Consider the following 26386-nt stretch of genomic DNA (forward strand, 5'->3'; position numbering starts at 1 on the left):
ATGTTTGCTGGGGCTGCAGTCATTCAGGGCTTAACTGGCTGAACGGTCTGAGATGGCTCATTCCCTAGTCTGGTGCCTTGGAAGGGACAGCTAGAAGGCTGGCTCAGCTCGTAGGCTGGGACGGAGGGACCACTTTCTCACTAGGTGGTCTCAGGTCTAATCTCTTTCCATGTGATATTCCAGCAGAGTAGCTGGATTTCTTAAATGGCAGGCTCCCCAAATCAAAAAAAGTAAAAATGTCCGGCTTTCTTAAGGCTTAGGCCCAGTCACTGGCACAGTGTTTCTTCCACTACGTTGTATTATTTGGTGAGTGTCAGGGCCAGTCCAGAGTCATTATGGGACTAGACTACGTGGCAGCATGAATGCCAGGAGGCAGGGTCCATTGAGGGCCGTCTACTGCAATTGCTGTTCACTTTGTCAAATGTGGAGATGATACTTGATATCTCAAATCACCTTCCATAAGAGAAAACATGTCACCATATTAGATAGATGAATCATCAAGATGCACACACATCGGGAACACCTAGAAACCACACACGTCCGTGAACCTGATTTGTTTGAAAAACATGATCAGGACCTCTAAAAAAATTCACATGTTATTCAATTATTACATACATAAGAAATCCAAGTTTGATAATGGATGGGTACATTTAATATTATCAGGATAATAAGTTAGTAATACCATGTGTTGGATACTAGGGATGGGCACTGGCTATCATCATTTATACATGATTTTATTTAATCTTCATAAATGCTCTGTGGGGTACGTATTATTGCCTCAGATTTCAAGATGAGGAACTGAAGTTCAGTGAGGCTTTGTAACTTGCCTAAGATCACACGTTTAACAGCCGATGAACCAGGATGTACACTAAATCAACCTGAGACTGAAGCCTGTGTGCTCTTAAACTCTACAGTGTCATCTTACTTGTTTTGTTCTTTCTCACTATTCTATTGTTACAAAATGATCTTCAGTTTAAGTGGAAACAAGAGCCACTTCTCACACTCCCATCTCTAATGTCTTAAAACCCATTTCCTATCTAGGCAGCCTGCCTAAATCAAGATTTTAAAATCCAGTTTCTATCTTGGCATGATAGTCTAGACAATTCCCCAGAGCTCTCAGACATATGCCTCTGTGCTTAAACTTGAGCCTCGACCAAACCCCAAGGTTTTTATTGAGTAAAATTCTCCTCCTGGCTGATCTAGGTATCAGGAAAGTTTCCCCATTGGCACTAGAACTGTGAATCACAAACTCATTTGTGCCATCTAAGGACGAAAAAATGGAACACCTGTGCTTTTCATTTTGTGGCAACATGATTTTGGCAATCTTACCCCAAATCAGTTTACCTTATGAAATGTAAGATGAACGATTTAGTGATGGAAAATTGCCAGTGAACTCCATTGATACGGCTACCCTGTATGGGTCATGGATATACCCCCTTGTCACTATGCTCCAGCCACATTGAATTGCTTTCCTTTATAAGAGCTTCCCACACTCTCCTGTCTTGAGGCCTCTGTGCCATTTGTCATTTGGGAAGTCTTTTGCTCAAATCTCCACCTTTTAAAATCTTTCAAGTCCAAGTTCAAAAGTCACCTTCCAAATCAAGTTTTTCTTCATCATCTGAGTTGAAGTAATTAATCTCTTCTCTGTGAATCCGTATTAGTTAGCTATTGCTACAGAAAAAAACAAAACAAAACATCCCCCCTCCAAAAAAACCTTAAAGGCTTAAAACAACACTGTTTATTTGCTCACGATTCTCCAGGTTGATAATTTGAGTAGAGCACAGCTGGGATACTTTGTCTCCATGTGGTGTTAAAGGGGTTTTATTGATACGTTTGTAGTCTGTAGCATGAGGCCAGCTGGCTGAGGAGGGCCTTACTCGCGTGTCCAAGGCCTTGACTGTGTTGTTTGGGATGACTGGGTAGTTTGAGCTTTCTCTCTCCCTGAGCAGAGAGTGTCTGTCACAAGGCTGTTGTAGAACAACATTTTGCTACATTTTATTGCTCAAAGCAAGTCATGAGGCTAGGCCAGATATAAAGGGTAGGGAAATTAAAATATGCCTCCAACTTTTTCAAATATGGCCTTGCTGGCTTAATTTTTTCCATAAATTTTCTACAGTCTTCCTCAATATTGCAATTTATAATTAGAAACTTGAAATTGTGAGCACCTTCAATTGCGTTTTCTCTGCAAGCCGTAATAATTTAAATGTTTTAGATTAATTTTTGCTTATAAGAAAGTTGCAAAAATAGCACCAATAGTTTCCAAATATCCTTCACTCGTCTTCCCCAGTGTTAACATCTTACATCACCATAGGACAATTGTCAGCAAAAGGAAATGAACTTGCTGTAATACTACTAACTAAACTGAACACCTTGCTTGCATTTTGACACTAATGTTCTTTTACTGTTCTAGAATCTACTCAGGCTCCCACTTGCATTTATTTGTTACTCCTCCTTAGTCTTCTGCAGTCGTTAAGAGTTCCTCAGTCTTGCCTTGTCTTTAATGACCTTGGCATTTTACAACAGTGTTGGTCAGTTATTTTGTTGAGTGTCCCTCACTTGAGTTTGCTGCTGTCTAAGGTTTTCTCATGACTGGACACAAGAGCACATATTTTGGACAAAAGTACCACAGGTAAGATGTGTCCCCCTCAGTGCATTGTATCACAAGGTTCATGATGTTAATGTGTGTTATTTCCTGATACTACTGATCTTCATCACTCACTTGGTTAAGGTAGTCTTTGCCTGGTTTCTCACTGAAAAGTTACCATCTTTCCCTTTGAGGTTAAAGCTTACTTAGGAGACACTTTGAAACTATGAAAATAAATTTCTCATCAAACTTTCATCCACTAAATCTAGCATCAATCAGTGGATTCTTCTGTAACAATTATGACTATATTGTTCACCTAATGGTAATTTTCTATTTTCTTCTATATTTATTCATTGAAATTTACTGTAAGGAAGAGCTTTCCTTTCTCCTCATTTATTTATATCTGTATGGACTCTATCTTATTCTATGGGCTAAAATCCAATACTAGCATTATTTATTTGGCTGCTCAAATATATAAACCATAATACTTTTAATTGTGAAAATACTCTCCTCCTAGGACAGAGACACCTAATAAGCTCAGAGAAAATTCTACCAAATGGAAGATATTAAAATTCTGATTATATATCTCTCTATATTAAAATGTATAAATATTTGAGCTTAAATATTTTCAAAGCTATTGTCTTCTTGCCTCCATTTTGATTTTTCCTTTCTTTCTTTTTACAAAATAAAGCTCATCAAATAAGTTGTTTCTATTTATGATTTTTGAATATTTTTCCAAATATTGTAAAATCTGGTACAGGGTATAACTTTATCCTATTAAACAGGAGCTCTGTCTAAAGCGTCCTTACATAAGTCAAGTCTTCCAAAATACAATTTAAAAATTTCAAAATTAAATCTTTTACACAATATGAACTCTCATTGTTTAATTATTTTTTAGCAAATTCCTTGTTTTCATAGGGATAAATTTCAGTGTCTTCCCATCTGCAGTTTTGTTTTCAATAATTGCAATTATAAAGACTAAAAAGCTGAAGTTACTTTTCTGTCTGTTTGTTGAATATCTTAACTAAAGACTTCTAGCTGATTTTGAGCAAAATGCAATTTCTAAAAGCTGATTAGTGACCAACACCAAAAAAAGTGTGCATATCCTCTAAATATGATATACAGTTCACTCTAAGTTTTGTATATGTAAAACTATGTGTGGATTTTGAGTACATTTGAATTAATAGAATATCACGGTGTTATTACATATGTACCACAGTCAATCCCAAGCACATTTCTGCTCCATAGATTTGTCACTTTAGTAAAAGCATTCTTTTACTGTGATGCTCCACGAAAATATGTATTCATATTATAATTTGCATTCATAAATTTAATTTTTAAAGTTATAGTAGCATTTACAATACAGTCAGAAAATTCACCTTTGACACAATAAACTTCCAAAAGCTTTTCTTTGATTCTGTGAATTGGATTAAACATTTTGACTCAGAATTGGAATTAATTGATTTTCTGTTTAATTCATCTGCTCACACTATTATAAAACTGTCATAATTTAACTGTTTGCAAAATCTTCTGCTAATGGTGTCAACTCATTAATAGCCATTGCTCACAGGCCCAAGGAAACTTGGAATTAAAAATGAGAGAAATTAACTTAGGTTAACTGTCATTTGACACAAGTGAAGCCATGCTGCATGGAATGATATGTACTTGGGCTTAAAGATATAGGTCAGATTTCAACAAGTAGGTTCATGTTGGGAAGAAGGTTCCAAGTGGAAGTAGCAGCATGAACAAAAGCATGGACAGCAAATGCCAAATGCCAAGTACAATCGGTCCTCCATATCCACAGGTTTCCAATCCATGGATTCAACCAACCTCAGATAGAAAATATTCAGAAAAAAAAAATCCAGAAAGTTCCAAAAGGCAAAACTTGAATTTTCAGGCACCAGCAACTATTTATATAGCGTTTACATTGTGTTAGGTATTATAAGTAATCTATAGATGATTTAAAGTATACGGGAGGTTTGCATAGATTATATGCAAATACCTCACCATTTTATATAAGGGACTTGAGTATCCGAGGATTTTGGTACCCAAGAAGGTCCTAGAACCGATCCCTGTGGATACAGAGGGACTACTGTATGTTTTAAAATAATGAGCATGGTTTTTTAAGAATAATGACTAACTTTTGAGGTAGATGTTGCTACTTCTTCCGCAGATTTCTGTCTTCTGATTGTCTTATGGGTCAATGACAGCATTAATGACCCCCTGTGAATGGTATTTTGTGTGTTATATGTTGACCAACTTTCTTGAGAAATAAAAAATCAATACTTAATTTTTATTAAATGTGCATACATTAAACCCTTACTTTTGAAAGAGTTTATTGCAAAATAAGATAAGCATAACCAGACAATAAAAAGGTGATAGGGTTATATCATACAATAAATAACCAAACTGCTGTAGCAACAGCATCCACATACTCTGTAGCAGGACAGTTCAGCCTCCACTTCCCACATGTATTTCACTTGCACTTAATCTTTAATTCCCTACATGTCCCACTAAACCCATTGACTGTCACCCTTGTGGCTTCCTGCCTCCCACTGGTCATGGCATGGGCCACCCAGCATGGGTCATAACATAACTAGCTGCTGTACTGTGGACAGCAGGATTTGTAGCATCAAATACATCTCCCACCACCATCAAAACAGGAAGCAACTAGCTGTTGCTACCTGCTCAAGCCCAAAGTCATCATTTTATCAGCCAGTACCCTGTATGCCGTACTTCTAAGGAAGATGTAAGTACTGTTGAGACTGGAAAGGTTGGGAAAGGAGAGATGGGCTCTCTTTCAGAGGTTACCATGTGAGAACTCTGGCAATTGAACCTGCCTCTTACTCTCTGCTAAGAGAGGCCATGTCAGAAATTGAAGTACGATATAGAGGTCTTACCAAATCTCTTGTGATGCAACTATTAATAATGATCCTCCTCTAAAAAGGAGAAAATCCAGGACAAATGCTAAACTGGACTGAATGCGTGAATAGGCTAAAACCAGAATGTTCTAGGCAAATCAGGATACGTGACTCCTTAAACCTGGAATTGCTTTTGACTCCAGCAAATACAACCAACCCCTACATTTTGTTTGTGCTTTTTTCTACGTTTCTCTTGAGTCTGACCCCATTTTTTATTCTCATTTTATCCACCTCAGCCTAGATGCTTGTTACCACATGGCTAAATTATCTATAATAACATATTTACTCATTTTCTCCTTCCACTCATTCTCTTCATACCTTCCATAGTTTCCTTTCTCCAAAAACTTTTGTGTCTCATTACCTCCTTGCTGAAAAATTTTTTAATGGCTTCTCATTACCTGCAGAGTAATTTCCAAACTTGGATTCCAGGTATGGTCTGTCCCTATTCTATACTTACAGATTCATTTCTCACTCCTCCCTTACATGAGTCCTTCACTCCAGCTTGACTTGGTCACTCACCATTTCCTAAACGCTTGGCACTTCCTGTCCATGGTTTTGTTCATGCTGTTACTTCTACTTAGTCTTCCCAATCTGAACCTCACTTGCTGAAATCTGACCTACACTTTAAGCCCAAGTAACACCTTTAAGAATTCTTCTCTGATTCCCCATCTAGAAGTAGTCTCTTTATCCCCTGAAGTTCTGCAGTAGTGTAGAAAATACTCTGATGATGTATTAAACAAGTGTCTTCAATTCAAGAGGCTATTTGCAGGACTTCCCTCGTGGTCCAGTGGTTAAGACTCCATGCTCCCAACGCAGGGGACATGGGTTTGATCCCTGGTCGGGGAACTAGATCCCACATGCTGCAACTAAAGATCCTGCATCCCGCAACTAAGACCCGAGCAGCCAAATAAATAAATTAAAAAAAAAAAAAAAAAGAGGCTATTTGCAAACTTTTGGAGGAAACGTGATCTCTTTCATCTTTTAATCCCTAGTAATGTCACACAACATCTTAATTATTGCACACGCTGCTGCTTGATAACTATTCACTGAGTGAATAAATAAATGAATGGCCAATGAATCCACACTAGAGTGATAATGAAGAGTCCTTCCTTTAGAAATTATTTTTGCAATTTTTTGGAAACTATATAAGTCAGCTTGAGCTATCATAACAAAATAACATAGATTGAGTGGCTTAAGCAACAGACATTTATTTATCACAGTTCTGGAGACTGGGAAGTCCAAGATCAAGGTGCTAGCAGATTCAGTTCCTGGTGAGGACTTCCTTCCCGGCTTGCAGACAGCTGCCTTCCTGAGTCCTTACATGGTGGAGAGGGAACTCTGGTATCTCTTTCTCTCTTTATAAGGACACTAATTCCATCATGGATCAACCCCTTCATGACTTCATCTAAATAAAAAGTACCTCCCTAAGGTCTCACCTCCTAATACCATCATGTCAGGTGTTAGAGCTTTAACATATGAATTTAAGGGGAACACAAACATTTAGTACATAATCATAAGAAATGACTGAACTTAAACCTGTCAGTGGGAGAATCTCTTTGAGTGGGCTGGCCTTTGGGCATGTAAAATACTACAAATAGCCAGGTTGTTTCACCTTTGTATAAGATCAGCTTTGCTTATTAAACTTTGGGTCTTCCTTCAATATGAAACAAAATCAATTTCATGCCATTTTTATACTCTGATTCCCATTAACAAACAAATATGTAATGAGGATGAATAAAGATATAAGGTGTAAATGTGTGTTTGTGTCTCTGTGCGTCTCAAAGAAAGGATCCACATCAAACCGATAACAGTGGTTACTTAAGGGGATGTTAGTCACATTGGAGGGGTGAATTAGATGCTGTGTACTCCAGAACTGTTTTAATACTTTGTAATGAGCATATATTGCGTATTATGTGTGAAATAGAAAAATGATGACAACACATTTTAAAGAATTCTTAGCCTCCATGGCACTGTGTCTGTGATATCTTGGTTGAGGCAGCTGCCTTCAAGTTCAGAACACAGTATTCCTTTTGAAGCTCCCAAGAATCATCGCACATACCCAGATATTCACTGGGTGAATAAATAAATAAATGGCCAATGAATGGAGAAAATGGAGAGAACAAAAGTTTGACCCAACACTTTTCCAGTAATTTCTTTATATTTTTTTCAAAATCTTTTCAGAGTGAGAAAATAATCTATGACTGTCTAGAAACATATTTGGAAAGCAAATAATACAGAGAAAAAAGGAAAAACATGGAAAAAGTAGTTGTTAAGTGTTTGAACGATCGTATAAACTTTCCATGCAAAACAAATTACAATCCAAAAATCAATGGATTCCTAATCATAAGATGAATAAGAGACATTGTGACTAAAATCAGTAAAGCTATTAAAGTATTTAAATGTTTAATTCTTTAAGAATCAAGTGTTAGCCATAAAAGCAAATGAGAGAACATCTGGAAGGCCAAGAGCTTGAAAGATTGAAAATTAAAAAGCAAATGGTGTGCTTAGTGCTACTGAGGGACTTCAGCAAATGGGTATAAACTCATCTGAAAATAAATACAGAGTTTGTATAATTACAATGAGCCTGAAGATGGGTTTAGCATTTATATATCTCCTGGGAAGCTTGGTGAGTCAGAAACATAAAACCAAAGCAACGGGAGGCCATTAAAATATTATTTCCTGTCGTATTGGAGAACTCAAGAAGAGAATAAACATACCGATTACTTGCATGGCCGGTTCCACGTCTGTCGTGGCCTCTTCCAACAATGACAGCAGCTTGGCTGATATCCGATGCACCGATTCAATGTTGCTAAACAAGCTATCCACGTCCAGCTGATCAATCTGAAGAAACACAAACACTGAGCACCAGCTGATGGAGAGAGATGCACAGTATTTAGGATGTTTTCTCCTGCTAAACCGTAAGCGTTTTATATGCCAGCCCATGCTGTTTCCATCAACCGTTTCTGTAAACATTCTTATTTGGGATTTCCAGAGGAAATGTGCACTTTTTCATGCAAGAAGTTGGATGGTGCATCTGTTGTTACCTCCCTCTTTTTCTTTATTTTGACTAAGTTTTAATGAGTTGAGTGTACATCTACATATTCCTGTAAGAACCACAGTGTGAAGAAGATTTGGGCTCCCTAATTGGTATTTTATTAACCGCCCTCTATGAGGGTATGTACTAGTGCATGTGCATTTAGAATGCCTTACTGCTTATACAGCAGAAGTCAGAACCTACTCTATGTAAGTGACTATTTTCAAAGCTGTTTTAAAACCACAGATGTTCTCAAAGTGATGACAAGTAGATTTGCTGAGTTGTTTCCTGCTTTGTTTTTTTCTGAAAGAAATGTGAATGGAAATCTTCACCAAACGTATTCTACTAATTAAAGATACATCATATTTGATAACTTGATGCATACCCTCAAAAATCAGTGTAATCATTCCTAGATCTTATAGCTGGTGTTTATAATAACTTATTCATTCACCCATCTTCACTAAATAATTCCTGAAGTCCTTCTAGGTACCAGGAATTGTAGTAGAGACCAAACCTGTCACAGGCATTGGATGATTTGTAGAGGGTTGGCCAATGATCCGAAGCCATCCAAGAAGAGTATGATGAGCTATGTGCCCAGATTTTGCTGGATCTCACTCAAACTCTTTCTCCTGAGTATAAGTCAGATCTCCTTTCATAATCAAACAGTGTCTAGTGGGTCATGAACAGCTTGGTCCAGGCTCCACTGGGTTGCCACAGGGGATATGAGCAGGTGCCTTTTATTCATGACTTATTGTGCATGAGGTCGTAGGTGGGTAACCACGTCATCAATAATCGTCATGGAGAAGCTTCAGAGATGAAAAGCAGAGTTACTGGTCCAAAACGAGGTTGGCAAAATTAGGGGTGAGAGAGAGACAGGGAGTTCAGCTAAAGATCAGAAAAAAGGAACCAAGAAATTAAGGGAAGTTGGGCACAAGGTATATAGGATAAGAGACAGACCTGGAAGAATTCTAGAGCTGAAGGCCAACAACTGCAGCTTCTTTTTTTTAGGCTCTCAGCTCGGTCTATTTAGGAGTGGGGGAGTGTTGTGGTCCGAATGCTTGGAAAAGAATTTCCACACATAAGGCAAAATGTAAAGAAGATAGAATTTATTAGAGGGAAGGGTCGCTGCTGGAACAGCGGGCCGACTTCCTAGTAGTCTGGGAGAGTCCAGCCCGAACATGTGCTATTGATCACTTTTTATAGCCAGAAAACAGAAGAATGGTCCGAGGTGAAAATTTCGACTGATTGGTCGAGGCACATATACTTTCCTTCTATAGGGTTGGAGTGGGACAGGACATATGCCTTTCCTTATTTGGGACAGGTCCCGTTGCCCAGGTGGGCGTCGCCCAGGCGGGCACAGGGATTTCGTAACCGTTGTCCTTTGTCCTTGAAGCACCATTGTCCTTGGAGCACCACAGGGCGGAGGCAGGCTGCTCGTTATTTTTTTATCCCGTCCTTTTTTGACATTGACCCCATTCTTGAGGTCGTTCCCAATACTGGACATGGCTATCATTTTGATCGGGGTGTTCTGTTATTCAACATGGAAGCAATATGTCACATTGTACCTTGTTTAAAATTTTGTGACTGTGTCAGTTGTTTCCTATGCAATATAGTCTGGCTGGATATATGTCCTTCAACCATCTTGGGAAATTCCTCACCTTCCTGTCATCCGTCTGGTTCTCAAGAAAACTCCGAACTTTATTTGTAATCAAATTCTGTGTGATTGTATGTAGTGGGTTTATTTATAGGACTACACAACTTTTTTGTTCAGTTTTTTAAATGTATTCTGAAATTATCTATATATTCATATTTCATTAGTAATAATGAAATCATTATTAGCTCTTAGGGTCTTTAACCCAGTATCTCACAAAATGTTTCTTTGTTAAGCACTCATTCGAACAGGATAGGGCACACATGGCTCTTCTGCCTAAAGTCTATGGATTTTCAAGACTTCTAATTTCTGTATGAGTAAGTATGTTTAGTATTATAGATACAAAATATCTAAAAGGCAGATAACAGTTATATGGCTCTTTTTGTTTATCATAATTTTAAATGGCTCAAATGCCACATATCTCTGAGCACCACTGATTTAACACATTATTTTCTTTATGTATTGGGTATTAATTAAATCACAAAGGCATAACTTTGCATAGTGCAAAATATGTTTTACAAAAGTTTTGTATGAGTCAAATTTTTCTAGATTGATTTATTTTAGATGTGCTAGTTTGATATTTTTTTAAAATCATATTTTGAAATGAATCCTTCTAAAGTATAAAATTTCATCCCTAATTTACTGGCTTTGTAAGCGAGTAGTTCATATAGTATACCCTATTATTATTTCATTTTGTTGTGGAATCTTCATTCTGAGGAACTTACAGTGCTTCATATTTATTATATCATATACAATTCCATCTTCTCTGTAAAATATGAACCCGTTTGAAGATAGGGAAACTCATGCAGAGTGAAGAGAGGTACCATGCCCCAAATTATGAAGGTCAAGACAGAGCTGGAGCTGGAAACTGACCGTTTAGTCCTATGTCATAGTCCATTACCAGCAATAACTAATAATAGAATACTTTGCCATCTTTGTTTGGATTTTTTAGTGTGTTCCTGAGTTTTTCGCTAGGTTGTCAGTTCTACGATTTATTTCTCAAGGTCAGAATACTGTATAGTTGTCTAATTTATATTTTAAATTCATTTAGCAAGGATCTAATTCTGTATTCTATCTATAATCTTAGCGCAATGCAACAAATACTAAATAACAAAAACATAGGTTTTGATTTCTTTTCTTTCTGAAGGACAGAAAGGATTAAAACATCAGTTGGCCTGGTTTCAATCACCCGTATCACCACAGGCCCATGGGGATTCTGTGAATCATGAACTGAATTCACATTTAGTCACTGATATGCCAAGGAACAAATGTCTCATCCAAATAGGATTTTAAAACTGGTAGATGATTTTCTAACTATTGATGTAAATTCAAGGAAGCCTTTACATACATTTATTAATTATTTACTAGAAATGGGCAATACTCAGCTTAGGTTGAGTTATATTTTAAATGAAAATAAATTCATTTTTTTGTAAAAAGATTTCTTTTAAGTATAGATTATTCTAAGCAAAGTCAATATATAATAATTTGAAAGTACAAAACAGAAAAATTAAAGGTCAGTATTTTGGGTGACAATTTAATTCTTTGCTTCACAAAAGTATTCACAGGATATACTTCAAATCGCAAGTTTCCATTGCATTTAAATAATTGCTGATCGTACAGTTGTATGTATACAAAACTCCCAAGGCATAAATGTCTAAGTAAAAGAAAACACACCTATAAAATTTTATCAATTCAGAGACTGTAATCATTGGTATCGAATTATTCTGTTACCACCAGCGCCTTATACTCACTGTTTTCAAAAGCTTTTGTTGCATTTTCCTGCATTCACATCCCAGCCCAAGCTCTTCCCTTTGCTTACAAATGCTTTGCCCCCAAATAACTTAAAACATTCTACCTATCTGAAATGGAAAATGGTAATTGTAGTATCTGTCCAGTAGTTTTGCCCATCTTTCTGTCCTTTCTGTTGCTTTTTTGGGAGAAGCCACAGCTCCCCAGCTCTACCTGATCTGGGGGAATTGTCATTCATGGTGCCTGACCCCTCCCTACTCCCTCCAGTGTTGGGCATGTGACCTGCTGGCCACAGCAATTGGTCTAGGATGACAGGTGCCAAAGCATAGCAAATGAGAAGCTTCACTGATTTTTAAAAATGGTTGTTGGCAAACAAAAGGGCCTGGATTGTCAGCCCTAAATATGTAAATTTCTGTCTTCAACAGTCATCTTTGTAGAGAGCTTGACTGTAGTTAGGTCAACACAGAGAGGAAAGCTAAGTCTGACATCGTCATGTGAGCTCCTGGGTCTACCTTGCCTAAAGCAAGACATCCTTATTACAGAAGGTAATAAATGGCCTTTTCTTTTTCTTTTTTACCATAATGTATTTTATTTTATTTTATAGATCTTTATTGGAGTATAACTGCTTCACAATACTGTGCTAACCTCTGTCTCACAACAAAGGGAATCAGCCACATGCACACATAAATCCCCATATCCCCTCCCCCTTGAGCCTCCCTCCCACCCTCCCTAACCCACTCCTCTAGGTCCTCGCAAAGCACCGCGCTGATCTCCCTGTGATATGCAGCTGCTTACCACTAGCTATGTATTTTACATTTGGTAGTGTATATATGTCAATGCTACTCTCACTTTGCTCCAGCTTCCCCCTCCCCTCCGTGTCATCAAGTTCATTCTCTATGTCTACGTCTTTATTCCTGCCCTGCCACTAGGCTCATCAGTACCTTTTTTTTTTTTTTAGATTCCATATATATGTGTTAACATACGGTATTCATTTTTCTCCTTCTGACTTACTTCACTCTGTATGACAGACTCTAGGTCCATCCACCTCATTACAAATAACTCAGTTTCGTTTCTTTTTATGGCTGAGTAATATTCCATTGTATATATGTGCCACATCTTCTTTATCCATTCATCTGTTGATGGACACTTAGGTTGCTTCCATCTCCTGGCTATTGTAAATAGTGCTGCAATGAACATTGTGGTACATGTCACTTTTTGAATTATGGTTTTCTCAGGGTATATGCCCAGTAGTGGGATTGCTGGGTCATATGCTAGTTCTATTTTTAGTTTTTTAAGGAACCTCCATACTGTTCTCCATAGTGGTTGTATCAATTTACATTCCCACCAACAGTGCAGGAGGGTTCCCTTTTCACCACACCCTTTCTAGCATTTATTGTTTCTAGATTTTTTGATAATGGCCATTCTGACCAGTGTGAGGTGATACCTCACTGTAGTTTTGATTTGCATTTCTCTAATAATTAGTGATGTTGAGCATCTCTTCATGTGCCTCTTGGCCCTCTGTATGTCTTTTTTTTTTAACATCTTTATTGGAGTATAACTGTTTTACAATGCTGTGTTAGTTTCTGCTTCATAACAAAGTGAATCAGCTCTACATATAGATATATCTCCATATGTCCTCCTTCTTGCATCTCCCTCCCATCTTCCCTATCCCACACCTCTAGGTGGACACAAAGCACTGAGCTGATCTCACTGTGCTGTGTGGCTGCTTCCCACTACCTATCTATTTTACATTTGGTAGTGTATATATGTCCATGCTACTCTCTCACTTTGTCCCAGCTTATCCTTCCCCTTCCCTGTGTCCTCAAGTCCATTCTCTACGTCTGCATCTTTATTCCTGTCCTGCCCCTAGGTTCTACAGAACCATTTTTTTTTTTTTAGATTCCATATATGGAATTCCATATATGTTAGCATATGGTATTTGTCTTTCTCTCTCTGACTTACTTCACTCTCTATGACTGTCTCTAGGTCCATCCACTGCACTACAAATAACTCAATTCCATTTATTTTTATGGCTGGGTAGTATTCCATTGTATATATGTGCCACATCTTCTTTATTCATTCATCTGTCAGTGGACACTTAGGTTGCTTCCATGTCCTGGCTATTGTAAATAGAACTGCAGTGAACATTGTGGTACATGACTCTTCTTGAATTATGGTTTTCTCAGGGTATATGCCCAGTAGTGGGATTGCTGGTTCGTATGGTAATTCTATTTGTAGATTTTTAAGGAACCTCCATACTGTTCTCCATATCGACTGTATCAAGTTACATTCCCACTAAAAGTGCAGGAGGGTTCCCTTTTCTCCACATCCTCTCCAGCATTTATTGTGTGTAGATTTTTTGATGATAGCCATTCTGGGGCTTCCCTGGTGGTGCAGTTGTTGAGAGTCCACCTGCCGATGCAGGGGACACGGGTTTGTGCCCCAGTCTGGGAAGATCCCACATGGCATGGAGTGGCTGGGCCCGTGAGCCATGGCTGCTGAGCCTCCGCGTCCAGAGCCTGTGCTGTGCAATGGAGAGTCCCGCAGTGAGAGCAGTGAGAGTCCCGCGTACCGCAAAAAAAAAAAAAAAAAAAAAAAAAAAAAAAAAAGCCATTCTGACTGGTGTGAGGTGATACCTCATTGTGGTTTTGATTTGCATTTCTCAAATGATTAATGATGTTGAGCATCCTCTCATGTGTTTGTTGGCAATCTGTATATCTTCTTTGGAGAAATGTCTGTTTAGGTCTTCTGCCCATTTTTGGATTGGGTTGTTTGTTTTTTTCCTATTGAGCTGCATGAGCTGCTTATAAATTTTTGAGATTAATCCTTTGTCAGTTGCTTCATTTGCAAATATTTTCTCCCATTCTGAGGGTTGTCTTTTTGTCTGCTTTACGGTTTCCTTTGCTGTGCAAAAGCTTTGAAGTTTCACTAGGTCCCATTTGTTTATTTTTGTTTTTATTTCCATTTCTCTAGGAGGTGGGTCAAAAAGGATCTGGCTGTGATTTATGTCATAGAGTGTTCTGCCTATATTTTCCTCCAAGAGTTTTATAGTGTCTGGCCTTACATTTAGGTCTTTAGTCCATTTTGAGTTTATTTTTGTGTATGGTAGGGAGTGTTCTTATTTCATTCTTTTACATGTAGCTGTCCAGTATTCCCAGCACCACTTATTGAAGAGGCTCTCTTTTCTTCAATGTATATTCTTGCCTCCTTTATCAAAAATAAGGTGACCATATGTGTGTGGGTTTATCTCTGGGATTCCTGTGCTGTTCCATTGATCTATGTTTCTGTTTTTGTGCCAGTACCATACTGTCTTGATTACTGTAACTTTGTAGTATAGTCTGAAGTCAGGGAGCCTGATTCCTCCAGCTTTGTTTTTCTTTCTCAAGATGTCCTTGGCTATTTGGGGTCTTTTGTGCTTCCATACAAATTGTGAAATTTTTTGTTCTAGTTCTGTGAAGAATGACATTGGTAATTTGATTGGGATTGCATTGAATCTGTAGATTGCTTTGGGTAAAATTCAAGCTACTTGGAATTTTACTTGTTACCTCTAACCAACAGGGGACTAATACACTTCTCTTTATTTCTAGCCAAAATCTCATTTCCTCTAAGAAAACTTTCTTGCTCCCTTGGTTGGAATGAACCTCTCCCTCTGCTATGCTTCCACGACTCTTTCTGTGATTACCCAATGCTTACATTGAAGCCTATTTTATACATATGAGTTATTTATTAATTTATCTCTCTTTATGTAAAAACTGTGAGTCCCTCCAGGACATTGTCTTTGTGAGTTATTTGAATACCCCCCTGTGTCTAATACAGTGCAAGGCTCACACGTAGCACTCAATAAAAGTTTGACAGTTTGAATTGAATTGAATCATTATAATTCAAATGATCTATTTTGTCTGTGGGAGCATCAATAAACGTTCTTGTTCTTTACTGGGCTCTGAATAACAAGTATGAGAGATCAAAAGTGGTTTAAAGAAAAAAATCAAAATCACCTAATTTCGTTGTTCAGAATATCACATTAAGTGGATATTTGATAATTTTCTGCTTAATTTTATCCACAGAAACAAACTGTTGTTCTCAGTTTGGCTGTTAGTATACCAAAGATCTGCTGACAAAGTCTCCACTTCCCCTTTCATTTACACTTGGGAAACCCCTGTTTACTGTGTTCTGCTTAATGAGCCTTGGGACACTCACCCTAAACCTAGTCACAGACAGGAATCACCAAACATTCTTAGGTATTGTGCAGACCCCAACCACAAACACCTTTAAAAGTGGACATTGAAAAGAAATTGAGAAACAAACTGTTAAAAAAAAATAAGCTATTGGGCTTCCCTGGTGGCGCAGTGGTTGAGAGTCTGCCTGCAAATGCAGGGGACACGGGTTCATGCCCTGGTCCGGGAAGATCCCACATGCCGCGGAGCAGCTGGGTCCGTGAGCCATGGCCGCTGAGCTTGCATGTCCGGAGCCTGTGCTCCGCAGCAGGAGAGGCTACAACAGTGAGAGGCCCACGTACCGCAAAAAAAAAAAAAAGCTATTTTCATAAAAGTAGTTCATGTTTATTGTACAAAATTAAAGATAGCTAGCTAAGTAAAAGAAAGAAAATACAATTGCATATTATTGTACCACACAGAAATAACCATTGATATTGTGAGGTATGTCCTCCTTAATTGTTGGTCTCTGTGTGTGTGTGTGCATCTGTACAACAGATTTATATACTTCAAATAATGTTTTAAAATTTTCGTTTTTTTAACTTAGCATAACATGAACATCTTCTCATGTAATTAATTTTCCACAGTTGCAACATTTTAAATGTCAATATTATGTGGAAATACTGTAGTCTAATTAACCAGTCATTCAATATTTGAAATCTAGATAAATTGCCATTTTCACTATTAAAAGCAGCTCTCCTGGTTAAAACCTGTTCACACCTATGATTATTTACTTATGAAATTAGGAAATAATTGTAATAGTTGAGCTAAAGTTATTAATGTTTCTTAAGGCTTTTAACAAGTCTTGGTAAATTATAGCAGCAATTGCAAAGATTTTCTTCGAATAGCCAATGGATTAAAAACCCTCAGCTGGATATTACTACCCTGTCCTCAATTTGGAAATATATTTTTAAGCTTCTAATTTGATGATCAAAATCACAGAACTTTAATGTTCCAGACATATATAAAACAACTGTAGAAGAAGGAAGAAAATAAATAGCATTGCTTTTGAGGACCATGGTGATTCCCACCAACCAAACTCTTCTCTGGAAATTGTTTCTAGAAAAGACTTCAGTATTTCTATTTGGTGTGTTTTGGCAGTAAGTCTAGACTCAATTTTGGACCCTTTATTAGAATTCATATAGAGGAAATCCACCTTGGACATCATCTGACTCATTCTAACAAAACCTGGGTCCCATCTATCCTTTCTATATGGCACTTCCATGCACAGCATTGTGGTGAGACCTGGATGTATTCACTAAATTAGTTTGCTCCATTATTAATGTTGAAACCTAAAAGAGCAATGATATTAAGATTTTAACTGTAACAAGTAAGGTGAGAGTGGAGGAAAGGTGAAAATGTATTAAAAAGAAAAACAAAAAAAAACCAACCCCGGACTTCCCTGGTGGCGCAGTGGTTGAGAGTCCGCCTGCCGATGCAGGGGATGCGGGTTTATGCCCCAGTCCGGGAAGATCCCACATGCCGCGGAGCAGCTAGGCCCGTGAGCCATGGCCGCTGAGCCTGCGCGTCCGGAGCCTGTGCTCCACAACGGGAGAGGCTACAACAGTGAGAGGCCCGTGTACCACAAAAACAACAACAATAAAAACAACCCTAAGAAGTGGGGACCCAATGGGTATGTTATGAGAGCGAAGAACCAGTTCTAGTTTTATTTTTTCGTGAGGCAACTGAGGAGAGGATGGCTTGTGAGACAGAAATTGCAGCAAGTGGGAAAAGAGGATGTTGGCAGAAGGCCCTGGCACCCACAGGGCTAGGATAATTATCTAATTACGATGGCATTCACTCAGACAGTTGGCTTCTAGATTACAAAGCTTTTCAGGGTAAACTAGCCATTATTTCATCAGTTTTCTCTAAACTACTGATTTGTCTGTGTGAAATTTCCTGCTGTAAAACTAGATTCTAAACTGGCTAATTGAGTCAAACTGCAAGTTGTATCAATATCACAGCTAGACAGCAAGTCTTTTAACCAATCATGCAGCTAAATGCCCAAGTAGGGGGAACCGTCAAGATGGCGGAGGAGTAAGACGTGGAGATCACCTTCCTCCCCACAAATACATCAAAAATACATCTACGTGTGGAACAACTCCTACAGAACACCTACTGAATGCTGGCAGAAGACCTCAGACTTCCCAAAAGGCAAGAAACTCCCCATGTACCTGGGTAGGGCAAAAGAAAAAAGAAAAAACAGAGACAAAAGAATAGGGATGGGACCTGCACCTCTGGGAGGGAGCTGTGAAGGAGGAAAAGTTTCCACACACTAGGAAGCCCCTTCACTGGCAGAGACGGGCAGTGGGCGGCAGGGGGGAGCTTCGGAGCCACAGAGGAGAGCACAATAACAGGGGTGTAGGGGTCAAAGCAGAGAGATTCCCGCAAAGAGGATCGGTGCCGACCAGCGCTCACCAGCCTGAGGCTTGTCTGCTCGCCCACCGGGGAGGGTGGAGGCTGGGAGCTGAGGCTTGGTCTTCAGAGATCAGATCCCAGGGAGCGGACTGGGGTTGGCGGCGTGAACACAGCCTGAAGGGGGCTAGTGCGCCACAGCTAGCTGGGAGGGAGTCCGGGAAAAAGACTGGACCTGCCTAAGAGGTAAGAGGCCATTGTTTCAGTGTGTGCAAAGAAAGGGGATTCCTTCCCCATCTGCCCATAGAAGTCAGAGCACTGCCTACATGAGCTCCAGAGACAGGTGTGAGCCACGGCTATCAGCTCAGACCCCAGAGACGGGCATGATACACTAACGCTGCTGCTGCAGCCACCAAGAATCCTGTGTGCAAGGACAGGTCACTATCCACACCATCCTTCCCGGGAGCCTGTGCAGCCTGCCAGTGCCACGGTCCCATTATCCAGGGACAAGTTGCCCGGGGGAACACACAGTGCACCTCAGGCTGTTGCAATGTCACATCGGCCTCTGCTGCCACGGGCTCGCCCCGCATTCCAATTATAGCTACATTACCCCTCCCTCCCCCCAGCATGAGTGATCCAGAGCCCCCTAATCAGCCACTGCTTTAACCCCGTCCTGTCTGGGTGGGAACAGATGCCTGAGGGCGACCTACACGCAGAGGTGCGGTCATAGCCAAATATGAAACCCAAGAGCTGTGCGAACAAAGAAGAGAAAGGGAAATTTCTCCATGCACCCTCAGGAGCAGCGGATTAAATCCTCACAATCAACTTGGTGTACCCTGCATCTGTGGAATACCTGGATAGAAAACAAATCATCCCAAAATTAAAGTGGTGGATTTTGGGAGCAACTGTAGACTTGGGGTTTTCTGTCTGCGACTGATTGGTTTTTGAGTTTTATGTTTATTTTAGTATAGTTTTAAGCACTTGTTATCATTGGTGGATTTGTTTATTGGTTTGGTTGCTCTCTTCTTATTTTTTATTATACATTAAAAAATGTTAATTTATTTATTTTATTATTATTTTTTTTCTTTCTTTTTTCTTCCTTTTCTTCTGAGCCGTGTGGCTCACAGGGTCTTGGTGTTCTGGCCTGCTGTCAGGCCTGAGCCTCTGGGACAGGAGAGCCGACTTCAGGACACTGGTCCACCAGAGAACTACGGCTCAACATAATATCAATCAGTAAGACCTCTCCCAGAGATCTCCGTCTCAACGCTAAGACCCAGCTCCACCCAACAGCCAGCAACCTACAGTGATGGACACCCTATGCCAAACAACTAGCAAGACAGGAACACAACCACACCCATTAGCAGAGAGGCTGCCTAAAATCATAATAATGTCACAGACACCCTAAAACACACCACAGGATGCAGTCTTGACCACCAGAAATACAAGATCCAACCTCATCCACCAGAACACAGGCACCAGTCCCCTCCACCAGGAAGCCTACACAACCCACTGAACCAACCTTATCCCCTGGGGGCAGACACAGAGAACAGCCGGAACTACAAACCTGCAGCCTGCGAAAAGGAGACTCCAAACAGTAAGTTAAGCAAAATGAGAAGACAGAGAAACATGCAGCAAATGAAGGAGCAAGGTAAAACCCCACCAGACCAAACAAATAAAGAGGAAATAGGCAGTCTACCTGAAAAAGAATTCAGAGTAATGATAATAAAGATGACCCAAAATCTTAGAAGAAGAATGGAGAAGATACAAGAAACGTTTAACAAGGACCTAGAAGAACTAAAGAGCAAACAAGCAATGATGAACAACACAATAAATGAAATGAAAAATTCCTTAGAAGGAATCAATAGCAGAATAACTGAGGCAAAAGAACAGGTAAGTGACATGGAAGATAAAATAGTGGAAATAACTGTTGCAGAGCAGAATAAAGAAAAAAGAATGAAAAGAACTGAGGACAGCCGCAGAGATGTCTGGGGCAACATTAAATGCAGCAACATTCGAATTATAGGGGTCCCAGAAGAAGAAGAGAAAAAGAAAGGGACTAAGAAAATATTTGAAGAGATTATACTTGAAAACTTCCCTAACATGGGAAATGAAATAGTCAATCAAGTCCAGGAAGCACAGAGAGTCCCATACAGGACAAATCCAAGGAGAAACATGCAAGACACATATTAATTAAACTATCAAAAGTTAAATACAAGGAAAAAATATTAAAAGCAGCAAGGGAAAAGCAATAAATAACATGCAAGGGAATCACCATAAGGTTAACAGCTGATTTTTCAGCAGAAACTCTGCAGGCCAGAAGGGAGTGGCAGGACATATTTAAAGTGATGAAAGGGAAAAACCTACAACCAATATTACTCTACCCAGCAAGGATCTCATTCAGATTCGACAGAGAAATTGAAATCTTTACAGACAAGCAAAAGCTAAGAGAATTCAGCACCACCAAACCAGCTTTACAGCAATTGCTAAAGGACCTTCTCTATGTAGGAAACACAAGAGAAGGAAAAGACCTACAAAAACAAACCCAAAACAATTAAGAAAATGGAAATAGGAACATACATATCGATAATTACCTTAAATGTACATGGATTAAATGTTCCAACCAAAAGACATAGACTGGCTGAATGGATACAAAAACAAGACCTGCGGCTTCCCTGGTGGCGCAGTGGTTGAGAGTCCACCTGCTGATGCAGGGGACACGGGTTCGTGCCCCAGTCTGGGAAGATCCTACATGCCGTGGAGCGGCTAGGTCCGTGAGCCATGGCCGCTGAGCCTGCACGTCTGGAGCCTGTGCTCTGCAATGGGAGAGGCCCATGTACCACACACACACACAAAAAGACCCGTATATATGCTGTCTACAAGAGAGCCACTTTGACGTAGGGACACACACAGACTGAGAGTGAGGGCATGGAAAAAGATATTCCATGCAAAAGGTAATAAGATAAAGCTGGAGTAGCAATTCTCATATCAGACAAAATAGATTTAAAATAAACACTATTACAAGAGGCAAAAATGGACACTACATAATGATCAAGGGACCAGTCCAGGAAGAAGATGTAAGAATTGTAAATATTTATACACCCAACATAGGAGCACCTGAATACATAAGGCAAATGCTAACAGCCATAAAACGGGAAATCCACAATAACACAATCATAGTAGGGGACTTTAACACCCCACTTTCACCAATGGACAGATCATCCAAAATGAAAATAAATAAGGAAACACAAGCTTTAAATGATATATTAAACAAGATGGACTTAATTGATATTTATAGGACATTCCATCCAAAAGCAACAGAATACACTTTCTTCTCAAGTGTTCATGGAACATTCTCCAGGATAGATGATGTCTTGGGTCACAAATCAAGCCCTGGTAAATTTGAGAAAATTGAAATCGTATCAAGTATGTTTTCCGGCCACAATGCTGTGAGACTATATATCAATTACAGGAAAAACTCTGTAAAAAATACAAACACATGGAGGCTAAACAATACACTACTAAATAACCAAGAGATCACTGAAGAAATCAAAGAGGAAATCAAAAAATATCTAGAAACAAATGACAATGAAAACACAATGACCCAAAGCCTATGGGATGCAACAAAAACAGTTCTAAGAGAGAAGTTTATAGCAATACAATCCTACATCATGAAACAAGAAAAATCTGAAATAAACAATCTAACATTACACCTAAAACAATTAGAGAAAGAAGAACAAAATACCCAAAGTTAGCAGAAGGAAAGAAATCAAAAAGGTCAATCAGAAATAAATGAGAAAGAAATGAAGAAAACAATAGCAAAGATCAGTAAAACTAAAAGCTGGTCTATGAGAAGATAAATAAAATTGCTAAACCACTAGCCAGACTAGTGGTTTAGCAAGGTGAAGTAACAACTGACACTGCAGAAATACAAAGGATCATAAGAGATTACTACAAGCAACTATATTCCAACAAAATGGACAACCTGGAAGAAATGGACAAATTCTTACACAAGCACAACCTTCTGAGTCTGAACCAGGAAGAAACAGAAAATAAAAACAGACCAATCACAAGCACTGAAATTGAAACTATGATTAAAAATCTTCCAACAAACAAAAGCCCAGGACCAGATGGCTTCACAGGCTAATTCTATCAAACATTTAGAGAAGAGCGAACACCCATCCTTCTCAAACTCTTCCAAAATATAGCAGAGGGAGGAGCACTCCCAAACTCATTCTACAAGGCCACCATCACCCTGATACCAAAACCACACAAAGATGTCACAAAAAAAGAATACTATAGGCCAATATCACTGATGAACATAGATGCAAAATTCCTCAACAAAATACCAGCAAACAGAATCCAACAGCACATTAAATGGATCATACACCATGATCAAGTGGGGTTTATCCCAGGAATACAAGGATTCTTCAATATACACAAATCAATCAATGTGATACACTATATTAACAAGGATAGGATAAAAACCTAAACCTATCCTGAATGATAGAAACCACATGATAATCTCAATAGATGCAGAAAAATCTTTCGACAAAATTCAGTACGCATTTATGATAAAATCTCTCCAGAAACTTACTTATGATAAACTTATGATAAAAACTTATGATAAACTTATGATAAAAACTTATGATAAACATGATAAAAACTCTGAGGGAACTTATCTCAACATAATAAAGGCCATATATGACACACCTACAGCCAACATCATTCTCAATGGTGAAAAACTGAAACCATTTCCTGTAAAATCAGGAACAAGACAAGGTTGCCCCACTCTCACCACTGTTATTCAACACAGTTTTGGAAGTTTTAGCCACAGCAGTTAGAGAAGAAAAAGAAATAAAAGAAATCCAAATCAGAAAAGAAGAAGTAAAACTGTCACTGTTTGCAGATGACATGATACTATACATAGAGAATCCTAAAGATTCTACCAGCATACTACTAGAGCTAATCAATGTATTTGGTAAAGTAGCAGGATACAAAATTAATGCACAGAAATCTCTTCCATTCCTATACACTAATGATGAAAAAGCTGAAAGAGAAATTAAGGAAACTCTATTTACCATTGCAACAAATAGAATAAAATATCTAGGAATAAACCTACCTAAGGACACAAAAGACCTGTATGCAGAAAATTATAAGACACTGATGAAAGAAATTAAAGATGATCGAAACAGATGGAGAGATACACCATGTTCTTGGATTGGAAGAATCAACATTGTGAAAATGATACTACCCAAAGCAATCTACAGATACAATGCAATCCCTATCAAACTACCAATGGCATTTTTCACAGAACTAGAACAAGAAATTTCACAGTATGTATGGAAACACACAAGACCCTGAATAGCCTAAGCAATCTTGAGAAAGAAAAATGGAGCTGGAGGAATCAGGCTCCCTGACTTGAGACTATACTACAAAGTTACAGTAATTAAAACAGTACGGTACTGGCATAAAAACAGAAATATAGATCAATGGAACAGGATAGAAAGCCCAGAGATAAACCCACGCCCATTTGGTCACCTTATCTGTGATAAAGGAGGCAAGAATATACATTGGAGAAAAGTGGTGCTGGGGAAACTGGACAGCTACATGTAAAAAAATGAAATTAGAACAATCCCTAACACCATACACAAAAATAAGCTCAAAATGGATTAAAGATCTAAATGTAAGGCCAGAAACTATCAAACTCTTAGAGGAAAACATAGGCAGGACACTCTATGACATAAATCACAGCAAGGTTCTTTTTGACCCACCTCCTAGAGAAATGGAAATAAAAACAAAAGTAAACAAATGGGACCTAATGAAACTTCAAAGCTTTTGCGCAGCAAAGGAAACCATAAAGAGGACCAAAAGACAACCCTCAGAATGGGAGAAAATATTTGCATATGAAACAACTGACAAAGGATTAATCTCAAAAATTTACAAGCAGCTCATGCAGCTCACTAAGAAAAAAATGAAAAACCCAATCCAAAAATGGGCAGAAGACCTAAATAGAAATTTCTCCAAAGAAGATATACAGATTTCCAACAAACACATGAAAGGATACTCAACATCACTAATCATTAGAGAAATGCAAATCAAAACTACAATGAGGTATCACCTCACACCAGTCAGAATGGCCATCATCAAAAAATCTATAAACAATAAATGCTGGAGAAGGTTTGGAGAAAAGTGAACCCCCTTGCACTCTTGGTGGGAATTTAAATTGATACAGCCACTATGGAGAACAGTATGGAGGTTCCTTTAAAAACTAAAAATAGAACTACCATATGACCCAGCAATCCCACTACTGGGCATATTCCCTGAGAAAACCATAATTCAAAAAGAGACATGTACCACAATGTTTATTGCAGCACTGTTTACTATAGCCAGGACATGGAAGCAACCTAAATGTCCATTGACAGATGAATGGATAAAGAAGATATGGCACATTTATACAATGGAACATTACTCAGCCATAAAAGGAAATGAAATTGATTGATTTGTATTTTGGTGGATGGACCTAGAGTCTGTCATACAGAGTAAAGTAAGTCAGACAGAGAGAATCAAATACTGTATGCTAACACATATATATGGAATCTCAAAGAAAATGGTATGTGATGAATCTAGGAGCAGGACAGGAATAAAGATGCACACATAGAGAATGGACTTGAGGACATGGGGTGGGGGAAGGGTAAGCTGGGACGAAGTGAGAGAGTGGCATGGATATATATACACTACCAATTGTAAAATAGCTAGTGGGAAGCAGCTGCATAGCACAGGGAGATTAGCTCAGTGCTTTGTGACCACCTAGAAGGGGTGGGATAGGGAGGATGGGAGGGAGACAAAAGAGTGAGGGGATATGGGGATATATGTGTATATATAGGTGATTCACTTTGTTATACAGCAGAAACTAACACAACATTGTAAAGCAATTATATTAACATTTTTTAGTAAAGATGTTAAAAAAAAAAAAGGAAGGCAAGCTAACAACAACAAACAATTCCCAAGTTACCTGATACCTGCCTGGAAACGTTCCAGGCCAGAAGACATTGATGTAGACAGGACTGTATCAGTGCAGGGATGTCCATCCCTTTACAGAAAGTAAGGCTGGGACACTGGGACAGACTTCTCAGCATGAGAAAGAGGAGGAACGGAGCCAAGAGAGGTGAGTGAAGGCCAGACCAGAGACTGTGGTCAAATGTGATAACTTCCGGAGGCCTCTGAGAAAGGAAGAAGATTGAGTTCATCCCAAACTTTCTTTTGACTAATAATAGAAAAGGAAGGTGCTTATATTGATATCCTCGGATAAAAGGTAGAGAGTAGACCAAGGGTCCCTGCTTTGTTTTTCTTATCTGCCTTAACTTGCGGACAGGCAGGAAAGAGTTCCTTGGTGGTGGTTGGAGGTGGTCTTCGGGCTCCCTGTCCTTTCCTACTTAGAATTTTATATGAAATTCTCAGCAGACAAATAGTACTGATAAGAATAGCCCATCTGAATTGAAGATTCAGTAGGTTTTGTGACCCTTTAGAAATTCTTTTAGAATAAACCCTGAGTTACATTGTGGAAACACAGGAAAAAATAATTTGGAAACTGTTTGAAACAACCAATGAGATTATAAGTAAAATATGTAAATTTTTTATGCACCCAAGTCAGCCACAATATTATATTTAAGGGCTCTGGCTGAGCACAATAACTGGGGTAAACATTTTTGTGCTTTGATCACTTGAGTATTTATTGTGTGTGTGTATTACTCATGTGTGCTTATCCTTTTTCTCCCTGCATCCTCAGACTCAGAGCTTATGAGGTATAAGAACAAACCAGCCCAAACCAACCAACAAACCAAACAAAACTGTTATCGTTTTCAACAGAACATCTATTTCCTT

The 26386-nt window shown here is 38.8% G+C and overlaps 1 protein-coding gene across 1 annotated transcript in view; it reads right to left on the reverse strand.

The window, feature by feature from the left end:
- ARHGEF38 (Rho guanine nucleotide exchange factor 38) overlaps positions 1–26386 on the reverse strand; it is a gene marked incomplete at its 3' end in the record, with an annotated part of 152975 nt that overhangs the window by 66423 nt on the left and 60166 nt on the right. The window contains exon 3 of the mRNA XM_079920519.1: positions 8223–8346. Within this exon, the coding sequence (XP_079776645.1) occupies positions 8223–8346 (124 nt within the window). The remainder of the gene's footprint in view (positions 1–8222; positions 8347–26386) is intronic.

This window comes from Stenella coeruleoalba (assembly GCF_951394435.1).
Source record: "Stenella coeruleoalba genome assembly, chromosome: 4".
Lineage (NCBI taxonomy): Eukaryota > Metazoa > Chordata > Mammalia > Artiodactyla > Delphinidae > Stenella > Stenella coeruleoalba.